This window comes from Natator depressus, chromosome 7 (genome assembly GCF_965152275.1).
Source record: "Natator depressus isolate rNatDep1 chromosome 7, rNatDep2.hap1, whole genome shotgun sequence".
Lineage (NCBI taxonomy): Eukaryota > Metazoa > Chordata > Testudines > Cheloniidae > Natator > Natator depressus.
Window position 1 is genome coordinate 87,611,852 of NC_134240.1, and position 10,548 is coordinate 87,622,399.

General features: G+C 39.0%; 1 protein-coding gene across 1 annotated transcript in view; it reads left to right on the forward strand.

The window, feature by feature from the left end:
• PCDH15 (protocadherin related 15) overlaps positions 1-10,261 on the forward strand; it is a 1,310,198-nt gene extending 1,299,937 nt beyond the window's left edge. Inside the window, exons 36-39 of the mRNA XM_074958998.1 lie at positions 517-590; positions 1,511-1,646; positions 2,520-4,128; positions 9,499-10,261. Coding sequence (XP_074815099.1) covers positions 517-590; positions 1,511-1,646; positions 2,520-4,128; positions 9,499-10,052 — 2,373 coding nt within the window. The 3' untranslated portion in view covers positions 10,053-10,261. The remainder of the gene's footprint in view (positions 1-516; positions 591-1,510; positions 1,647-2,519; positions 4,129-9,498) is intronic.
• Positions 10,262-10,548: the final 287 nt, after the last annotated feature.

Sequence of the window (10,548 nt, forward strand, 5' to 3'; positions counted from 1 at the left end):
AAAGATATGGGGCAGGAAGGCAAGAAATGAAAATTCTTGAGAAAAGTGGCAGTATATTTTTGATGAGTGAGTTGTGCTGAATAAAGCTATTGTAAAGTATAACTGAAAAAGATGTTTTCCGCCGCAGAAGGATGTGCAACTTTTACACACTAGAGCCTTTGCTAACTGTGAATATTCTAAGGATGTATCATTAAAATAAAGCATTTATTGCACCTGTTGGCCTCAGATTACTGAGGTGCCGACTGTAGTTTCTGACAGTTTTTCTCATCACCACAGAAGCCTTTTGCATTATGATTTCACCATCATCCCAGCTCGGGCATGAGAAAAAAATAACATGGCCACCTGATAATGTATTATTGAAATGACAAGTGGTAGTGATAAAAGGCACTCACTGTAGTTCTTGTCTTTTTTTTTCTTGCTTGTACACAATTTGTAATACTCTTTTCTGCATTCCTTATCACCTTCACTATGTGTTTAAGTATTTCCATTCAATCAGTTTTCTCTTTTGGTTTACAGGAGTTGTCTGTGGAATCCGGAATTGATCCAGGCCAAGAATACTATGGGCAAGATTACTACAGTTGTGAACATGGGTATGTTTTCAGTTTTCCTATGTAACTTTGCAAATACAGCTTTTCAGGCGTAGCATTTTTATTATTTCAGCATTCGTTTGGAAAATTTCATTTTCTTCAGGATTCTAGAAAAAACTGAGGATTACATTTATCCTCTACCTGCAAGAATTTACACACCATTGAGACATATAGCCTAACCACTTTTCTGCTCCCTATAATAGGTCCTCCCTGAACCCACCATTGGGAAGGTTGAAAAAAACCCATGCTACCTAGGCCAATCTGGTGGTGAGGGAAAAATTCCTTCCCAGGCCCACTAAAAAGGAGTGACTAGCACAATGCCCCCTGCAGGTCCTAACCCAACCGGATAGTAGCACCTCGAGTGGAGGGAGGTTGGGTGCTACTGCATGGAGAAAGAGCTTCCAGAACCTTTCGCCCTCACATTCCCAGGGGGTGAGTCAGCACTGCAAAGCTGACCATCACCCACCTTTTTTGCAGCAGTTTGCGACCTCCTTCTACCCTGCCCCCCACCATAAAGCACTAGTTGGACAATGTCCCTTTCCCCCCACCCCATCCCCCCTGCTTCAGGTGCGGTGCGGTCACTCTCCCAATAAAAACAGGAAACAGAAGTGGGTACCTGGAAGGAGGTACCCAAATCTGGGAACCTTCTGATTAATCCAGGATACCTAATAGCTTTGGCCTGATCCAAAATCTTTTGAAATCTATGAGAGTCTTTCTGTTGATTTCAGTGGGTTTTAAATTATAGTCTTAATATCAACAATTTCTCATATGTAGAAAAATCAAGAGAACAGGGAAACTCTTTCACTTTAGGGTGAGTGTATGTGTGTGTGTGTGAGAGAGAGAGAGAGAGAGAATACAGATAAACATAGACACACACATACATAAACACACAGAATATCTGAAGTCAAAGGTCTCTTTTCCAGGTATGAATTGCCTCAATATGGGAGTCGACGCCGATTGTTATCTCCAACTGGAATGTATGATGAGTATGGTGAAGTGGTTGTGGAAAATGATGGCAGCTATTATTACAGTCCACATGGATCAAGAACTGAAGGAGAAGTAAGTGTAATATACTCAGTTGATTTCATTTTGTAATAAGGGAGTGTCTTTTAATCTTTCCAGGTTTTCTTTGCATAATTAATTAGTGCATTATTTTGTGCACACACTAGCTAAGCAACTTTGGGCTCTTCAGTAATTGCATTAGGGATCCAATAAAACCTGGTTGAGATTTTCAATTGTGGTGATTGGTGATATATCAAGAAAAAAGTTGCTTTTCCAAATAGAAAGGTTTTAAGATCATGGTTTTCATGTCATCATCTCCTTTCCTTTTTTAAGAATGACAAAGCTGCTTCTAAGCTAAATAGAGCTATTTTCCATTAAATCATGGATTTCTTGTACAGTAAGAAAAATATATAACCTCATATATGATTATATTCCTAAACAATGGTTTATTATATTACTTATATCTGCACTAGTTATACTGAATATAACGGGCTATAACTGATTATCTGCAGATGAACACGACAGTTACTACAATAATTTATCATAATGCTTGGCAATGAGGTGTAAGGAAAATAAATGAAAATGCCCAGTGAATGCTAGAAAAAAATTCATATGAAGTTATATATTTAAATTTAATGTTCAGAAATAGCAGGCCATAGATAGAAAAGAAGCTGTAATGTTTGAGTCAGTCTTTTGTACCACAACTGAGTAAAATCACTGTGAACTAATTGCCCATTCTAGAAGTTAAACTTTTTCTTTCAGTCCCAGAAACTTTGGCAAAAAAACCTATATGATAACAGGTAAGCTGGTTTTGATTCCAGGAAAAATGTTGCATGGTAATATTAACTCTTCATTCTCTTCCCGCTGAACTATTTTTGGATAGCAAGTTTTCTTTCAAATTGTAATTAAGTTCCGTTTTCATAATTGCAGGGGATGAGTCGAGGCAAAGGTCTAAGCCAGAGAGCAGGGCATCAAATAGAAGGTAGAGCTTTAGGTGGTGGGATGGATCTAAGAGATGGTTCTGGAAGAGAACATAGGACCAGCCAGGGGAAAAGGAAACTAAAAGCAGTGATGCAGTTGAGTCGAATAGCCGTAAAAGCCCACAAACGAGAAGGAACAACTGAGTCTGCTCATTCTCCATGGAAGAAAGCAAAGATATTTCCAATGGTTCTGCAGAAAGTAAAAGGCAGTAGCAAAGATTCCAATTATGCCAAGCTGATGTCAGCTCGTCCAGTGGACAGTGAAGACAGCATGATTATCAAAGGAAGTTATTTCCAGAAATCAGCAGATGACAGACCTTCAACAACCAGAAAACTAAGTCATGTGCTAAAACACATTAGTGTTTCCAAAAAATTTCAAAAGCATAGCAAATCTCAGAGCTCTGTTAGCAAAAGTTCAGTATCTGCAAGTGAAAAAGGAGGGGAAGACGCTGAAAGTCAGAGGGTGAGTGAATCTGAAAGAGATGAAACAAAATCAGGAATTTCAATTAATATCACAGCAGAAAGTGAGCCAGAGGATAGTAATGTTTCTGATGACTATGATAAGAAGAAAAAAAGAAAATCTGCTGCTTCAGATGATGATGAATCATCAGCAAGGAGTAGTATCTCTGCCTCTCAGGCAGATGATAAAGACTATTTGAAAGTGACACTGGACCAAGATGAAACCAATGAAAGTACTGTGGACTCTGATGAAGAGAAGGAGGAAGGTTTACAGGATTCAGAAGATGATCATTCTGTATCCAAATCAGATAATGAACAGGATGAATCAGAAGATGACATATCTGAGCACTCTGAAGAGGAAGAAGATGAGGAAGAGTCAAAAAGTGTCCTTTCTCAAGTCTCTTGTTCTCAGAATAAACTCTCTGACAGTGATGAAGATGACTTTCAGTCAAAGGTATCCCCAAATCAGAGTTCCGATAGCAGATCTGAGTATAGTGATTCCAATAGCAGAAGAGTTAGTGAAAGAACTAGTATGTCAAGTAAGGGAAGTAAATCTAGAGGAGGAACGAGGGATTCCAGTCACAGGTCAGAAGTGATGAATTCTGACAGTGAAGTTAGCTCTAAGGGATCAGTCAGTGAAAGAAACAAAAGTTCTGGAAAGAGTTCTGGATCCAGCTACAAGAACAAAATGTCCACAGTTGGCAGTGAAATAGAAGACACAATAGAGGAGATATCAGAGGAAGATGAAAAATCAGATTTGGAGCAAGATGATACAAGCCCTGATGAGGCAGGTGACAATATAAGTGATAGGACTATGTCTGAAACGTCTTCCATCAGTCAAAAAACTACTTCCAGTAAACAGAGCAAAATAAGAAAATCAGATATTAGTGCTGGAGGTAGCATGGCTGAAAGCACAGAAGAGCTTGATACAGATGCTAAGGATATGGAAGAAACTATCAGTAGGTGTGAATCAAAAAGCCTTGAAAGTGAAAATAGTGTTACTTCCAAAGGCAGCAGAGGGAGAAAGAGCTCAGTGAGTGCCACTTTTTCTAGTAAAACGGATGCTTCCCAAGAATCAGATTTTCAAAGTTCTGATTCCAATATGAAAAGACAGAATCTAAGAAAAAAGATTTCCTCAAAACACAGCGAACTTCAGTCAGATGAGACTCCTGATACTGCTGCATCAGAGTCAGAGACTGCTGCTGACTCCACATCCTTTTAAAAAGAGAGAACAGTAGGTGTACATTTTTCAGTAAGGAATGGTCTTGTTTGCTGTGCCCTCTGCATGGTCTTTCATGAACACTACCGATCTGATTAAAACATTAGAAATAAAATGACAAAATATCATCCTCTCTACATACTTCAATTACACTGATGTCCATCTTGTTAAGCTTAGTAATACAGAAAGCTATGCAGATATCATTTTTCAAGTGAAAATACTCAGATGTAATTCTAAGTGTGTATACATTGATAGAATTTTAATCCAAAAAGTACTAACAGGAAGGGATGCACTTTTTCCCCCTGTGTAAATTTTAACCCTATAATAAAAAGGAATTTTATTAGTAGTCCTTTAATTTACCCTTTTTGCACTGTGCAAGTCATGATGCAAAATATTATTGCATATTACATTTGCAGGAATGGCTATCTTGTCACAAACTTCTGCATATAGTAGGCAATTCATATTGTGATATAATTTATATTTTATTTATGGCATTCAGGCAGCTGCCACAATGAGGAATAGGAATTATCATAGTGATAATCAACATTTAGCACTCATATAGCACTTCACTACATGTTCATTCTGTACAAACGTTTACTAATCTTCATAATAATCCCTTGAATGTAGATATTATCATCTCTATTTTACAGACGGGGAAACTGAGTCAGAGGAAAAGAGGCTTACTCTCTGCAGTCGTGGGCATCAGTGGCAGAGTCAGGACTAGAATTCCTAACCTCTGTGCTCATTCCTGTAGCTCCTAGATCATCCTGTGTCTCAACGTGGCAAAACTTTGGGGTTTAGAGGGTATCAAATAATTCAGGCAGCACATTTGAAAATGGAATCAGATAAACAAGATGTAGAAATTCACAAAAAAAGTTGTATTATTTTCCCCAAAAGTCACCTATAAAATGGACATTTTTAATGTGCACATATATGACAGTTGCACTCACAGGGTTCAGTTACTAACAATATGGGTGATGTGAAATACTACTTGAATAATTTCTACAGAGACCAACTTTTTTTTTTTTTTTGGCTAATGGCTGTATTTTGTCAACGTCGACATTTCTGTATTGCAGGTAGTGCAAGAAAAGTCCAGTTTACCTCGTGTCTGTACTTTTTGACTTGCTCTCTAAAATTCAGTGACCTGGAGTATCTGGTGCTGTTCAGAAGAGAAATTATAGTTTTAGAGCTTTACAATTTCAGTTCCATTCAGATTTGGCATGATTGTGAAGAAAGGACTCTAGTTTAAAAGCTCAAGTTGCATTTGTTTTCATACACGAAATTACTGCTGCATGATGCTGTGCCCCACAGAGCTCAAATTCATGCAGCCAACACGTTGAATGTTAAAAATGCGTATACACACCCAATCTGTAGGCCCGTTCTTTGATCTTATTGTACTAAAGGCTGCACAGCTCTTTCTCAAACAGTGGATTATGCAGGAGGTTAATTGCATTATAAAAAAGCTCACAATCAGTTCCCACCTAAATTAATGTTAGTTTATAGAACCAAATATGAATCACCTCTCTTGATCCAGTATCTGGATTGTTAGCTACAAAGCTAGTAGGCTGACAAATCTAACAGCAGCTGGAAGTCTCACAAAGGCTACAATTCTGTTACTGCAGTACAGTGGTTCTCAAGCAGGGGTCCAGGGCGCCCTGAGAGGCCATGAGCAGGTTTCAGGAGGCCACCAACCAGGGCCAGCATTAGACTTGCTGGGGCCCAGAGCAGAAAGCCGAAGCCCCATCGCATGAGGCTGAAGCCCCAGGGCCCTGAGCCCCACCATCAAGGGCTGAAGCCAAAGCCTAAACAGCTTAGCTTTGTGGGTCCCTGTGGTCTACCCACTAAAGTGTGCCCTGGCTTTTATATGTAGAAAACCAGTTGTTGTGGCACAAGTGGGCCATGGAGTTTTTATAGCATGTTGGGGGGTGGGGGGCTCAGAAAACCCATGCTATAGTAGAAAGAGGAAAAGGTTTGATTCTCTAGTATGCTTAAACTTGCTATTAAGTTAAACAATTCTCTTTTGTCAAACTTTTTCTTGGCATCTGTGGTAATGGCTACTTCATTCACATGAATGGGAAATTAAGTCAGACTTGTGTTTACTAGCTGTGTGAGACAAACATATTTCTTGCCTGTAGCTGTTATATTTGGCAATATGGAGATTGCCATTGACTGAATTTTGAGCGGGCAACGGCCCATTCCTTCAGATAGAGGATATATCTGGGCATGCTTGTGCTAAAGAGCTACTGTTCTGCAACATTTTTTTATTTATAGGGTGAAATCCTGATTCCACTGAAGTCAATGGGAATTTATCCTTGATTTCAATGGAGTCAGTATTGTACCCCTATTTTTTCCATTCTTCTGTGATATCCCATGTCCGACATGTGCAGGCCTCTGTGAGTGGTGAAAAAATGCGAGGAAAACTGGGATCTGCATTATTAAACATCTCCTTAAGAATATGTGACTCCCACAAACCATTGACTCAAGTCTTAATGACTCCCCTGAAGTTGTTGCAAGCTCATTGTCTTTACATATGTCCTTTTTTGCAATTTTTTTTTTGTGAAGATGAATTTGAAAATGTTTTCTTTGTACCATCACTCAAGTGTGCCATGGCACTGTGGAACCAGTAGCAAAAGGTATGGAGACTAGTATCCTTGTAGTCAACAAAATATGCCCCAGAGCATGAGCGGACTGTGCTATGACAATTATCTCATATCTATGAAACAAATTGCCGTACACTATGTTCCAATAGAAGCTGTATCTCTGTTGTTCACTACTGTGTAAGCTGCACAGTTACCATTAAAACTGACACTGTTGCCATTGACTGTAAAAGGAGGAAGCTTGTGTCCCTATATTTGTAATCTGCAATGCATATAGAATCAGTTATCCCTTTCCTCTTACTCTGTTCTTGGTCCCCAAGTTGTAGCTGCATATATATTGTAGATCTTTTCCTGAAACTAGTCAATTTTTCCATTGACCAAAAGATACATACCAGTATGAAAAAAAAGATACGTATACGTAAGGAACCCTGTAAGTAATTTGTGCAAAGTTTAGTTTTTCAAAAGCATGTTAAGTACCATCTATTTGTACACTGCATGATTTGCTGTTTTTTAAAAAATCTCCTTTCCTCTGGAGTGTGTGTGTGTGTGTGTGTGTGTGTGTGTGTGTGTGTGTTGTAGAAGTCAGCCCCAAGTATACTGTATCCGAACACTAGAACTCTGTGAATAAACATGGAGCTTTCACTATTTGTTCAAGAGCGATAATAGCTGGGTTTATTTTATATTAAGGAAGCAGCTTTCTAATGAGATTCATGGTATAAATTAAAATAATGTGAGCAGGTTGTATGTAAACCACAATCAAAACAAAATTACAACTCTGAAATTCAGCTTGTGTGATCACTATGGAAAATATTGCATGTAGTGTAAAATCTGCAGGGCGGATGCACCACTGTGTCCTTCATTTTTACAGCAATGTAATTCTGTTGATCTTAGTGGAGTTACTCCAGTTTTGTACCAGTGTAATGGACTGGTCCATCAGGTCCTATATAAAGGAATAAGGTGGCATTCTTTTCTAATCAGTATGATCAACACTTTACCTTTGCCTGAGAAATTAAGACAATTTTGTTCCTGAAATGCCAGTCATTGTTACTTTATTGTAAAATAGAAATGACAAACGCTGTCTCTGAGCTGACATTACAGTGTAGTAGTCAGTATATTTACATGCTCGAAGAAAACTTCCAGTGATTTTCAGAGTATTTACCACTTAGCACTAGCAGTTACCAAGAACAACCATTTCTGCAGAGTTTTACATGAATAAATTCCAGTTTCTATTATAAAGTGGTAGTGATCATGTTGTGGTTTATATTCCTATGTATTGTTACTTTGTGGAAATATGATTTTGGTTTACCTATAACATGATTTACATAACACATTTGTCAAGCATGTTTCTGGAAGGGAAACTCTCCATTGTCCAGCCATATCAGAAGAAGGACAGGAGACACTGGATGTGGTTTAATTAGGCCGCAACTTTATTATTAACTGTCTGAGAGTACCCGGCAGACAAAAGTGTACAATGCAGGTAAATCCATGATCATTGCAATATTTATCTGGAGGGGCTTCTGTCAACCCTCCCACTTTTTCCATTCTGGTCCCCAGCCAACCCGCAGCTGGGACCTCAATATCTACCCCTCCCCCTTGAATGACGATTAAGGTGGGCTATAAAGGGGGCTCTCTGCTGTGCCAGTCATGGGCGCCCTGAATCCGTCCGCATTTCCATTCCTTTAACAAACACTTCCTTTAAATCCTTTACCAATCCATTTATCTGACTACCGTATCCCTTTTATCCCTTTCCTAAGGGGTATCCACCCCACACTTACATAATAAGTTGCAACATCATAGCCTACCTTCAGTTTCATGCTCACCCCAACTATACGCCCCCAAACCCATTGTGAGTATGGTTAAAAAAAAATCTACTCTGCCTTGGCCAATCTGGCAGTGAGGGAATAATTCCTTCCCAGCCCTCCGGAGAAAGGAGCAGCTAGCACACTGCCCACAGTGGATCCTGACCAAACCTGGTATTTTGCCAATTCCAAGGGCGGGTGCTGCTCGCTTGGTCTGGGCTTTTCCTGCCCAGCTTATCCCTATATACTCTCTCCTCCCTTCCAGTCAGGTCACCTTGAGGGATGAATCTGTGTCCCCAAACTGACCCACCATGGTTCTCTACCTCTTAAAGAGGTATACGCCTTTTCCTAGCAAGCCAGATAACACCTTCCCCCTTTCACTGCCCCGCCCCACACACACACCCCCCTCCTGCTTAAGGTGCGGTGCAGTCAAGCCACGAAGTCTCCAAAGAATCACTTGATTTTCATGGGCACACAGACTGTCTGATGACAGCTGGATGTGAATTTAGCAAAAACATCATAATGGTTTTCTAATTCTGGAAAACTCTCTCAGAAATATGTCAGACTTTTCTACCTTTACCTGGTATCTAGCTGAAATTTTGTTGAACAGCAGGTATGCAGATTTCTCAGTACTTTTACATCTGTTGAATAGGGGAAATTGTTTAATGTTGCAGCATTTGGCAATAATAGGCACAGTTAAATGGAAATGATCAATGTACAAATTAAAATTAAAAGTTATAAAATAACTTAATAAAATATGTTAGGTATTTGTCTGAAAAACTAGCTAGAATATAAAACCTGAAAAAAAGTAATAAATTATGCTGAGATTTAATAAACTCTCTTTTGTTGTCAAACAGTGGGCCAGAAAGAAAAGGATCAAGTTAGTAGTTGATCCAGAATATGAGACCAGCTCAACTGGAGAAGACAGTGCTCCAGAATGCCAGAGGAATCGTCTTAACAACCCCAATATTCAAAACAATGTAAATGGCAACATCTATATTGCGCATAATGGGTCAGTTGTGAGAACCCGTCGCATTTGTCTCTCCAATAATTTAAAAGTCACATCCCCTGTTAGATTGGGGAAACACTTCAAGAAATTGGACAAGCTAGCAGTGACACATGAGGAGAATGTCCCACTGAACACATTGTCAAAAGGGGCATCTTCTAGTGACAAACTGAACACAAAACCACCTAGTGTCTCATTTGCCTCCACTGCTAGAGGGGCTGACAACATAGCAACAAAGTCTGGGGGCAACAAAATGAAAAGCACAGAAGAGCAAGAGTCTGTTGTTGATAATGAGGATGTCAGAGAGCCCTTGGAATCACACAGCAATCACACACACTCAGATGAAGAGGAGCTCTGGATGGGCCCTTGGAATAACCTTCACATACCAATGACAAAACTGTGACTTTTTTTAATTTTAATTTTTACTTCAGTTTATAATAAACTACGCTTTTTAATGTCACTGAGGAAAATGTGTGGAATTTGTATCATGCACATAAATTGTATACTTTGAATGACATGCTTTAAAGTTAAGAGAGACTTTGCACTCACATTTGTATCAATTAATTGTTATCCAGCAACACTTTTGACAGGCTCTCAGTTCACTAAACAATACTCAGTTAAAAATTATCTTTTTTTGTTGGATCTTGATTTATTGTTTAATAAAGAGTGAATTACTAAATGCACAGAAAATTTTGTCGACTTTTCAAAAAGTTCTATACTTGCCTAGCTTATTTCACTGTATAGTGTGTGTGGTTAGACTGTTTAGATTTGAAAATTGCATTTTTATGATGGAGGGTTTGATCCGCATCTCACACTATAAAAAATCAGAAATAAAACCATTGAAGTCAGTGGACCAGATCCTCACTTGATGTACATTGCCACAGCAATATTGAAGTCCA